We start from the raw sequence: 12,334 nt of genomic DNA, 5'->3' as shown, positions 1-12,334 counted from the left end.
ATCCAGACTAAAGATAATTAAATCCACCGAGAAGAAGTTGAGATACAGTATTTTACTAGTTAATTAATAACCATGACCACCAAACTAACAAGGCTTCATCTTCTGGGCACCGTCAATATCTGTGAACATGCTCTGTGAATACCTCTTACCAGGAAAAAGTACAATGAAACGTCACTCAAAGACGGAGTTCCTACTTGTTGTTGATGTCAGGTTATATAGTTTCGGTAAACAAAGTCAACAACTTTTTTGGCACAAAGGTTATTGTCTTTTTTTTTTTTTTAAAGCTCCAAAATTGTGTAGGCAGTTCAACTGTGTGTACAAGAAACATTAGTTTGTCCCGGTCAGCCATAGTTTTTGTTTACGTTTGGCTATGCACCTAGAATGCTTGTAGATTTCAACAGAGAAAACTCCAGCCTCCGAGTTGTCTGAAATCCAGCATCATTTCATGTCAAGCCACCCAATTGCTGTTGAGATAATTCAGCCTTTACAAAAGTGGTGGACTGACAAACAATGCCATGTTCAGAGCCATGCTTCTAGGTCATGTAAGGACTATCTTCTGCAATGATGATCTAATCTTTCCCCTGCTTTGGACTTGAAGGGGTGACCTTTTTTTCACTTAATGGAATATAATCTAATTAGAGGCTGCAAGTGCAAAAAGACTGTTGAATCTTGCAGCCTGTAACTCCACTTGTGTTTTATTTGGGGAATGCGTGTGTACGCTGTCTAGTTCCACCGTGAGGCTAAAGTACTCTGTTTTTTCTCAGCCAGAAAATGCCACATTATGGTTTTGACCGTGATTTAGAGTTGCTGCTTTGAAGCTCATGACATGGAGATGGCATATGTGTAGGTTGGACAGTGAATTAGCAGCACTGAAATGAACAGCAACTGTTTGTGTTGTACGTGAATCGATACACATTGCTCACATTTGTGTCTAAAAGATTGTTTACTATAATTTTTTTCTTTTTTATAATGCCTGTCTGGCAGCAGTTTTGAAAATAGTTGGAAAATATGACATTAAGATTCAACTCATCATTATTGTTTGGATCACACAAAGGATCACATGACTGTGATGTGAAAGGTGTTGCTTGAAGGGATGAATTCACAGAGATGTACCAGCAACTTCATTTCAGGATCATTTTTCTAATTTTCTAGGTTATACTGGCAAATATCACCCTGTTGTATTAACCCTCATCTGACCAACTGGGTTCCCTGCAGACTCCAGAGGTATACTGTTTGTCATATCTCAAAGGTGCTATATTCTATCATCCATTTTCAATTGCACCCTATGCAGTTAGATGAAATACAATAGAGAGATACAATGTCTGCCATGGGCCTTCATTTAAATCAGTGGTTCTCAACCTGGTGGTAAGAACCACTGAACTAAATTATCTTTCAATATCAGGTCAGTCTTTTTGAAGGAGAAAGGCACATATGCAGGTTGGGCTCTGTCTATTTTCATTTGACACCATGTGCAAACTAAAGCTAGGGTAGCAATGTTGAAAAACCAGCAAGTGTCTGCTAAATTAAAACAAGTATTCAACTTAATAACCCAGCCCAGTCTTGCCAACTCTTTTCCTATGAAATTGGCCTGCAGCACAAGCTCCAAAAGTCATTACATTATATTTCATAGCTGACGCTTTTATCCAAAACGACTTACAATCAAACTTAGTAGACACAGCTAGGGGGAGTAATTCAGGGTTAAGTGTATTGCTCAAAGACACATCGACTAGGGCGGGGATCAGACCGCCGATCCTCTGAAGGAAAGACAGACCTGCTAACCACTGACCCACAGTCACTAAATCTAGCAAGAAAGTCACCAACTCGGCAGTACTGATTTGATTTTAATTTTAAATCACTGCATTTTAAATCCCAACATGTAAACAAAATTTCAACAAATAAAAGAAAAAAATGCCTTTGAAGAACATTACCAAACCTAGCTTTAACTGTACATTTCTTCAAGTAAAAAAAACAATCAGATTATCAGATTACATTAATTACATAACTAATAATGTTTCAGAGGAAATACCATTTCACGAGGATGGTTGTTTCTTACAGTAGTTGTGAGCTCAGAGAGAAAACTAGAACCCACAGCGATACAACTGCTCCTCTGTGCTTGGAACATACAGTTCACACACTCGAGAAGAACGTGTCTGAATGCGTTTGTATGAACGAAAGCAAGAGAGAGACCAAAAGAGAAAGATAAATCTGTGTGTCTGTGCGTGTGAACACCTGCAGGGTACATGCTAATAGCATGCATCACTGAAGCGCACACAGAGATAAACTAACAAACCCTGTGCAGGCCCAAGTCCATGTTCTGTCCCAGATTACACCGTCTATAGATATCTATGAATCTATATCCATCCCACTATTGGTTTTCTGTTGTTATACACTGAAACCAGGTCTCGACTGATCTTTACATATCAGTAATTTACTGATGATGTGTAATTTGCTGCCATTTAGCTGGTACAATTAGTAGTATGGATTGGCTAATAAGATAGTACTGATTAACTGGCTTTATTGGTTTATTCAGAGGATGCCGCATATGGCTGCACTCTCATCCATATAAGAGTTATTATTGCACTCAGGCTGGAAAATAAGGGATCGCGACGGTTGATATGAATTGCAAATCACCTGCAACCGTTATCTGCCCCTTCAGATTCACAAAAGAAATGCTTATCATTTGCATGGGAAAAGGCCAATTTTGCACCAAACGTCTGCATATTACTTAATCTGAATACATACCAATGACACAGTCTAATATCCAATATCCAATATTGCAAAGACCAGGAAACAATGATCAGCAAAGACTTGGTTTAACTGACTCAAATCATAAAACCATTCATTTTTTAAATTACAGTCTGCTTTACCCAATCCATCTGCTGATAATGATCAAATAATTCAAATGATGAAATAGATATTCTGACTGAGCAGATAATTTGGAGCAAAGGGCTGTAAAACAAGATGAACTTTCTTGATCCCTAAGGAGAAACTGGGTCATTACTGCAGCGCTGAGGCTCGGAGCGAGCAGCGAGGGGTTCACTGTTCAGGAGGCTCAAACTCTGCCGAGGATGTTTATACTGTGTTGTTCCAGTTATAGATTATATAGATTGGAGCATTTGTGTCGCATCAAGTCAATCTAAAAAAGGTTTTGTGCAGCCTATTTGCTTGGAAAGTTTTAAATGTGGAATGTCTATAATATTGCATTCAGTCAGAGAGAGTATTGTAATATAAAGAGCAACATTTAATTGGTATAATAATCAGTGTAACAAGCGAAAAAGTCCATTGAAGGCGGGTGGCGGGGGTGGTGCAACGCATAAAACAAACAAAGGGCTTTCACCAAGGAGACAGCTGTTCATGTCCTGTGTGTCCAAGCTAGATAAGTTGTTACTGTTGTTACGTAACATTGTCACATGTCTCATACGATTTTTCATTAAATTGGCTAAAGGGTAGTTGTTGTTATGTTATTAATCTTTCTAACCTGAACCAACCATGAAACTTATTTATGAAAAAAAATACAGCCATTTAACGTATACCATGGTTTGCAGAAATGTACAATGCCAACATTTTGTGATGACTGGGTTGTTTTGTCGAAACATTGGAACACGTTCGAAAAACACATCGTTTCCCGAGATTAGTTTTAGCTTCTCACCCTGCTCCTGCTTGGCCTTAATGAGTTTGTGTTCAATTCCACAGTAATAGGCTGTTTGGTCTCACCATTGATGACTGCAGTTACAGGGAGTTGCATTAAACAATCACAAAACTAATAACTGATGATGTATTATGAAACAAGAATGAACAAATTGACAATTATTCTTCAATTAATTACTTTGTGTGTAGGATGTTGTTTGACATCTCTATAGAATTTAGAGCTGGTGCTGGAACATCAGGAACTGACGAGATGTTCGCTGGCTGCAAGACCAACATTACATAAAAGCTTTTATTCACATTAAAGTGTAATGGTATATGTGCATACTTTCATTTAGTGTCAGTGAATTCACATACTTCAGAGTGTGTGTGGCCACTCGCAGGGCACATGCTAATAACACGCATTACTGAGCATGTGCAAACCTATCGGAGCTGTCCTACACAGACGCACAAACATGAGGATGGTGAAGGGGGATGAGAAGCACATGTCAGACTTTTTCAAACTTTTAAACGCGACATCCCTGCACCCTACGTTGCCACCCGAACCAACCTGTGTTGATTTTAGGTTAACATATAACAGCAAAAGCAGAGTGACAGACTGTAAACAGAGTCAGAGAGAGAGAGAGCAAGTGACAGAGACAGATTGGATGACAGGGGAAGCTAGCAGGAAACTCTACATTCCTTCACACCCATACAGGCACATTGGAAATGATTGACAGCTCCCTCAAGGTCTGTAGTGAATTATTCAGTACAATCTGACAGACCGACAGACAGGAGAGCATACAGAGAGACATCAGTCAGAGATACAGGCTGAGAGAAAGACAGACAAATGGTGAGACAGGCAGCCAGAAAGCTGAGGATCATCAAAACTTCCCTCTAGGCATATTTTTATTCATAATCAATAACTCTATTGAATCTTAGATAAACCTATGTGCATTCAAAGTCCCAGGACTTTAAATTCTTAAAGAGATGCTTTTTTGAAATTCAGCCTGTTCCTTCCCCTGCTGCTGACTAGCACCGGGGAGAAAAGTCAAGCATCTCAAGCATCAACAAAAAACTGTTTAAAAGGCATCACAGACCATAAGAAATACCAGCCGATTAGCTTTCAGCTAACAGTGCCAGTTAGCCTGAGAAAGATCGTACGTCGATTCTCTGAATCTTCTGAGTCTGAATCACATTCTGCTGCTTCACAGGAAGTGTTTGAGATAGGTGAAGTGATTATGCCTTAAAACCACATCTCTGTATGGCTATCTGATATAACCTTTGGTTCTACTTATTTAGATTTATTTACTTCTAACCTCCGAGCAGGAACACTTCTTAAAAGCTGTATTGGCTGACGATGCAGCACCCGGCTAAATGGAACCACACAGCCGGCGTCCCCATGTTTCTTTTTGCCAAGTTTGTCGGACCTAGCAACAGGTCTAGCCACCTAGCAACCCACTATTGGTGGGATGGACTTAAGAAAGACCAATTGGGACACAGTACAAGAATGACCATAACTATAATCATACATGTCTGCAGACATAGTGTCACGAATTCCCCGTCTTATTAGTGTTTTCATTCTGTTTTCTGGTTTAATTAACTCTCTTGTCCTTTCAGACCCGGTCATTCACACCTGATCATCCTTCATTCCCTTCACCAGGTTCTCACGCCCATCTCACCTGCAGCCCATTCCCTCGTTAGTCACTCACTCCTTAGGTCCCCTCACTTGCACCTGTCCTCTGCCAGATTGTCTTGTGTTTTCGTGCCAGGCGCTACAGCATTACTTTTGTCTCAATTCCTGATCTGCCTGCCCCGACCTTCGATCCCCTGCCTGACCCTTTTCGGACTTGTTTGCCTTACGGACTGATCTCCCGGTTTTGACCCTGCCTGTACAGAGTAAAGACGTTCATCTTTGTTACTACCCCTGTCTCGGAGTCGTGCTTTTGGGTTCCAGTTTGTCAGACCCTCACATATGTGACACAAACTTGAGCATCAATAGAACATTATACAACTGAATCTTTTCTCACGGATCAAATTAGAGATTGTTTTTGTTATTCTATACATGTTGTAAAAGATCTGACAGGAAGACTTGCTAACATTTTAACTTTTACTGTCATTTATACAACATGTTTGCCTATAGGTAACCATCATTTAATGAGTTTGAGTGAAATAAAATGAAGTAAGAGCAATAACCACTAAGAGTCACTTCATTTGTGAATGAACAGTGAAGCGAACCCTCCTTGAACTCTCTCTCACACACACACACCAAGATTTGAATGATTCAGCTACATTGAGGCTGCCCGTTATCCACTCAGACTGATAATTAGCCGCGGCTGGACAGACACAGCTAACGGGCAGACCACCTAAGCTGAGTGACCATTTGGAACTGATTAAATTATTTCTGGGATTGATTGATCTGGTCAGGCACAAGCAGGGACCAATTGGATTGTCTTAAAAACTGCAACGTTGTCCGACCATTGAACTCCAGGAGGAGTAGCTGATGCTCTTTGCCGGTCTGTCCACCTGTGTCATCTGTCCATGCTCATCTGTCTCACAACCAGTCTTTCTGTGTGTCTGCCTGTTTTTTCTTCATACACATTGATAAACAGGAAAAGAGGACGATTACGTATTTTTTCTTTTTAACAGATGAGGATGATGAGAATGTCACCTCTCTGTATAATCCAACAAAGTTGCAAAGTGAAATCAACGCGATCTGCTTCCCCTAAAATGATCATACAGTTCTCTTTGGAACAGTTTCAGGAAAGTCTTATCATAACCTTCATGCAAGAAGGATTTATTGCAGAACGTATGTATCAGACTGCATTAGTTTTAACAAGGCGTAGCTTAATGCATACTTAAATACTGCAGCTTTGTTCAGTAACCCTCAGTCAGGTATCGACAAACTATTTAGCTTCTGTGTGCGACACACTTGGCTTTCAGCCAAATTCAATGTAAACAGACTGTCAGAGCAACCACAACCTAACTAAGTGGTGTTGTTGCCTAAACCTTTGCAATTGTATTTTAAAAAGATACTATGTGTACAGATTGTAAAGCCCTCTGAGGCAAATTTGTAATATTGGGCTATACAAAATAAACTGAATTGAACTATGCATGTTGACACGCTGTCCCTGCCACATCCAAAGAATCACGCTAGAGAAGTACCTAGAGTGTCACAGTTGGAAGCTTAGGGCCACTGACCAAGCTGTGGTATTTAACTAGTTTGGAATGAGAATGCTTTGACCTAATACAACAACAGTGTATTTGCTTTCAGTTTAAAGTCTTTAAAATATAACATATTAATAATTTTACAGTAAAGGACACACAATAACTTCTGATTACGTGCAAAAATCACTGTTTGAGTGATCCACATTCTCCCAAAGTGCTTCATCAGCTTCAGTTAGAGATTTGCGACAATTCCCAGAATGCCTTTCAACAACCTACCAGATAAAGAGATGTGACCTTGGTGCTTTTCAGGTGTGGATTTCAAATGTAGATTGAGGAAACGATATCAACAGCAGAACGAGAGTCTCCTGTTGAGAAAAGGTGAGTCGACCTTGATTTAAACCTCAAGCTGTCTTCACACTACAATGCATTATGGGCTCTGCCCTGCTGCCGTGGCTACGGACACTGGTCTGTGTATCTCTTTGAGAAGGACCTTTTCCCCCCCAAGATTGATTGATTTAAAACATTTAGTTTTGTTGTCAATGTTAGATCCCACTGAAAAAAAAACCTGACCTTACACTGCTGCAGGAAACATCTGGACAGGGATTTTAATTATTATAATATTCAGGGGGAAAAGATAGAAACTGAGGGTGATCTCCAGCTGCTCTGTTTCTTTATCAGTATTTACATGAATTGTCCTTTAATGAATGACAGCGAGATGCAAAACAGACATAAATGAATAAAAGTCAACAAAATAGGATTTTTTCCTAAATTTAGTGGTTTGAATACCAAAAAAAAAACATGAGCTCAGTGGATGCTTGTTGGAACCTCTTGATTAAACTACTTTAATTTTGTGTAGTTTTACCTTTTCCATCAGAATTTAAGTCAACATATGTGCCAAAATCCTACAAGATTTTTTACAGAGGTTTTTAAACCCATGAAATCAGTGTTCACTTTAAACAGGCTGAATATTAAAAAAAATTTAGCGAGCAGGATATGCTCACTAAACTCCTCTGAATGAATACAGGTTAAATATAGATTAAAGATGCATCTGATGCTTTTAACTAAATCTAATTTGTACTGCAGACACAAGGGAAAAAAAACGTTGGCAGCAAAAGTGCTCGTCAGGAAGGCAGACACACAAGCTGACTAAAGCTGTGTTGTTTATGGTGAAAAAAGACTGCAAAATACAATGGGATTGGAAGCAGCCATGGATGGAGAAAAAGGATAGAAAATCACAGCAAATGCATCCAAAATACCACTCTTGAGTTTTGATGAAATAAATGAGATTTTACTGTCAAAATCAAACTCTAATACAATGCAACAATGTGTCAATAGTCCAGACAGCAGGGAACAAACAATGTTGGCATTGAAAGTTTATACAGACAACTGATTTGTTGAATGCATAACATTGTTTTACTTCTTTTTTTTTTTTTTTTTACCTAACATTACGTTGTTTTACCTAACCTTGTTTTACCTAACATTGTTTTTCCTCACCTATGTTGTTTTACCTAACATTACATTGTTTGACCTTATGTTTGACCTAACGTTGTTTTACCTAACATTGTTTTACCTAACGCTGTTTTACCTCAGGTACGTTGTTTTACCTTATGCTGTTTTACCTCACTTACATTGTTCTTGTATCTTTTTAATTTACGTTGTTTTACCTAACATTGTGTTACCTAACGTTGTGTTACCCAACATTGTTTTACCTAAACGTTGACATTCAACGTATCTTTTTTTATTTGCAGGATCGTATAATACCAACATTTTGTCTGCCGACTGAGTTGATTGAATTTAGGCCAAATGCCAGTCAAGTTATCTTTCTTTCAACCATTCTTCTTTTCTCACGTGATTGACATAAGCCAACAAATTCCACATTGAGTGTAAAATGTATTTCCTAGGTTTTACACTGCAAGATAGGATTGTATTGCGCAAATCATGTGGTCCAGATGGGAATTGAGAAAACAGGATAATTTGCAGTTCACATTGATTAGTAGATCAGATTTAAATCACAGGGAATGAAATTGGAATGTTTGGCTGCAGGTGAAACTCGCGAGCCATTTTCACAGGTGCTGAATAAATCTCAGCTTATTAAATATCTAACTGGAGTCACACGCAAATCCCAGTCACTCTGAGCCCTGTGCAACTCTCCTGGCTGCAAGTATCACATTAAAACCAACTCATGCTTACTCTCTACCTCTCAGCATCTTATTGTTGTTCATTAACGCAGCTCATTACCAAATCTGCATGTAATTATGCTTGTGTGAATTCCCACACGCTCCATTTCTGAATTAGTTAAGGTAACATCCCATAAAATAATGTGTTTTCCTCTCTTCTTCCACCATCACAGAGAGGTCAGAGGTCAGCTGCAGCCCTGGAGCAATAAGCTCAAGGACATTTCAGCAGGATGGTCTGCTCATTTACTGACCCTAAGAAAGGATTTCCATTCTCTGAGGGCTAAAAATCATTAAAGTCTTAACCACATTGGTTTTATTCTTTATCCTACTACTCTTTGAGCAAGGCACTTAACAATTTTAGCTCCGCTGTCTGAGTTTGACCTTTAACCTTCCTGTTAAAGGAGGTTGAAACAGCAAACAGTCAAGTTCAAAAGGTGCCAACAGCTTGTCATGGAAGCATTTTACATCATATTCGGTTTTCCAAAAGGTTGACATAACTTGTAACACACAACTCCACCAGCTTTAAAACATCGACAGAACACAAATAAACTGAAAAAAAAGATTCCTGTTGAACTGGTACTGGAAAATCTAAAATTCAATAACAAAAATTATAATACAGCTGGGTTGGACATGGATTTTAAAGTAGTGACTGTGTTTATTCAAAAGCTCCTGGAGTAGGTTACATTGTTGTTTGTAACACTTGTATATTAGTACTGCATCGCTCAAGTTTGGTCTGTGTTTTCCTATCTCAGACGTGTTATGTCTTTGGTCTTTACAAAGTCCATTTGGATTTATTTCTATCTTTTTTCTTTGTTTAGCAGTTTTGGCTTGCGAGCAATCAATGGCTGTTCTAGACAAGCTGCGTTGCTGTCAGTTCCCCCAAAATTCTTAAATATTAAAAGTGCAGGATATGCTTATAGCCTATTCAATGGTGCATCATTAACATGTATCTTTTTTGTAGATGTGTAGTTTTATGCACAAATGTACAGAAATATACACTTTTATTGCAATGGAGGAAGGAGTAATATACTCCTGTACTTTTAGTGAAGTAGGAATGTAAATGCAGAATAATTATCAAATAAATGTATCAAGGTAAATGTGTTTGTTCCACAGAAAATGAACTTGTGACTGACAAATGACATGTTCTCTTTGACCCAAGCCCAAAATGTTGGGAACCACTGGTTAAATCTTTACCAATACATTTCATGTGCTTTTTATGTTAACTGCTAACAAAATAAGTAACTACAGCCGTTAAATAAATGTAGTGGAGTAAAAGGTACAATATCTCTCTTTGAGATCGAGTGGAAGTAGAAAGTAGCAGAACATGGAAATACTCAAGTCAAATACGAGCACCTTAAATACAGTACTTGACCAACACTAGTAGCTTGTAATATAGTATGTTTATTGTATTTCCACTAAAATCAAATATTATTTGTATGTATATGTAAAAAAAATTCAGTAATGTAATGTACCACATGTGTGATGTAGTGACACATTCACAATGTGTGTGTGAACCTAAGGTATTGTGATGTTAATTATGTTTGAAATAGTCAACACTCGGGCTCAGGAGGACTTGAAACCACATCTCCATTGGGGAATATATACGCACAGTTCAAAGTACAGGATAGGACCATAAGTGTGGATGGTTGTGGGTGAAATGCTGCCTCAAAGATTTTGCCCATGCCTCCTCTCATTTTACATTTGATCAATCTCACTGAGTGTGGAGGAAGAAAAGATTCAGTTTCAAGATCACTAACACGACAAGCAACCAGAGGAGACGAGCAGAGCACAGAGCGTTGATGATATTCATGTCAGCTTGTCCGGACCATGAGAGACAGAGGGACCAGAGAAAGAAACTGTATATGTTAGAGCTCAAGTGCCTGTAAGAAATCCTCCAGATTCTCTTAACAATCAGGACAGGAAAAGAAGAGGGGAAAACAGACAGTAATTCACAGATTTACTATCACTGTTGTGAGATTGAATGCTACAAATTTCTGTCACCAGTGGATGAGAAGGACAGGCAATATTTAGGAGGCTAAGCATACACAACATGCACGTGAACGGGCATGCACACGCACACACAGAGCTCCAACACTATCCTGTTGGGAATACAATGCTCACATGTGCACCGCGCACATATTAATTAAACACACACAAGCACATATGCACACACACACTCTTCCTGCGCCCCCCCCCCCCCCCCCCCCCCAAAAAAAAAAAATTCCCAGCGGTCCTACCTCCACACTTGCCCCAGCTGCAGGACGTGAAGCACGGTTTGAAAGACCCACATGCAGACGGTGCAGCACCTCCGGGGGGCTCCGACTGTCCCTGCCGTCGCAGAAAGGGCAGAAGACGTGCAAACCGGGGTGGCATTCGCGGCGTCGCCCGCCGCCGCGCTCTCACCGCGTTGGTTGCTGTCCTTGGTGCTTAAAGTGTGGTCGCCCGCCGCGGCAGCTCCACATGCCGCGCCTGCTGCCGCCGCGCCGGTGCCGCTCGCTGCTCCGTCCCCGCAGCTCAGATCCGAGTAGTCATAGACGAACCACCTGAAACTCAATACCTGGACGACAGCGGAGGGCACCACGACGAAGACGAGCGTCAAGCCGAACCACCAGTAGTGACCTCTCAGGTGGTAGTCGGCGGCCAGCCACAGGTCGGTCGCGCCGTCGGAGAAAAAGACGAGCAGGGCGCAGAGCACCCAGCAGCAGTCCAGCAGGGTGTAGGGTTTCCCACCGGTGGCGCTGCAGCGGGGCCGGGTGACGGGAATGCCCGGCTCCGAGAGGCTCCTGGGCGTGTTGTCATCTTCCACAGACACCGCTGCTCCATCCGACTTAGCGGCCATGTTGGTTAGGATAGGAGAGAAAGACAGAGAAAGAGGTGGGGATACGTGAGAGAGAGAGAGAGAGAGAGAGAGAGAGAGAGAGAGAGAGAGAGAGAGAGAGAGAGAGAGAGAGAGAGAGAGAGAGAGAGAGAGAGAGAGAGAGAGAGAGAGAGAGAGAGAGAGAGAGAGAGAGAGAGAGAGAGAGAGAGAGAGGGGGGGGCTGGCTGTGTGCAGGATAGAGAGCGAGAGTGAGAGAGATTACATCATAACTAGCCTCATCATCAGCCAATTAATTGCGAGGCATCGTTACTAACAGCGCTTTTAACTCCATGACACCGCGCGATGTTTTCAGGATATTCAGCGTTTTGCAAACATTTATGACCCTGCGGGTTTTTTTTTTAGTTTGCGATGCTGTCATTAAAATCTCTCCCAGTTCCATTGCGCTGTCTCTGCAGCTGCAGCACTCTGCTGCACACGACAAGACTGTTGTAAAACTCATATTAAAGAGGTTAATAAGGCAGTTTTTGACTTGGCACAGTCGCTGAGG

At 40.6% G+C, this 12,334-nt stretch overlaps 1 protein-coding gene across 1 annotated transcript in view; it reads right to left on the bottom strand.

The window, feature by feature from the left end:
* The window catches only part of LOC117733750 (XK-related protein 7-like), a 50,228-nt gene extending 38,420 nt beyond the window's left edge, over window positions 1-11,808 (bottom strand). Inside the window, exon 1 of the mRNA XM_034537611.1 lies at window positions 11,207-11,808. Coding sequence (XP_034393502.1) covers window positions 11,207-11,808 — 602 coding nt within the window. The remainder of the gene's footprint in view (window positions 1-11,206) is intronic.
* Between the last annotated feature and the right edge of the window lie 526 nt (window positions 11,809-12,334).

This window comes from Cyclopterus lumpus, chromosome 7, assembly GCF_009769545.1.
Source record: "Cyclopterus lumpus isolate fCycLum1 chromosome 7, fCycLum1.pri, whole genome shotgun sequence".
Classification (NCBI taxonomy): domain Eukaryota; kingdom Metazoa; phylum Chordata; class Actinopteri; order Perciformes; family Cyclopteridae; genus Cyclopterus; species Cyclopterus lumpus.
This window is presented reverse-complemented; position numbering and strand designations above follow the sequence as displayed.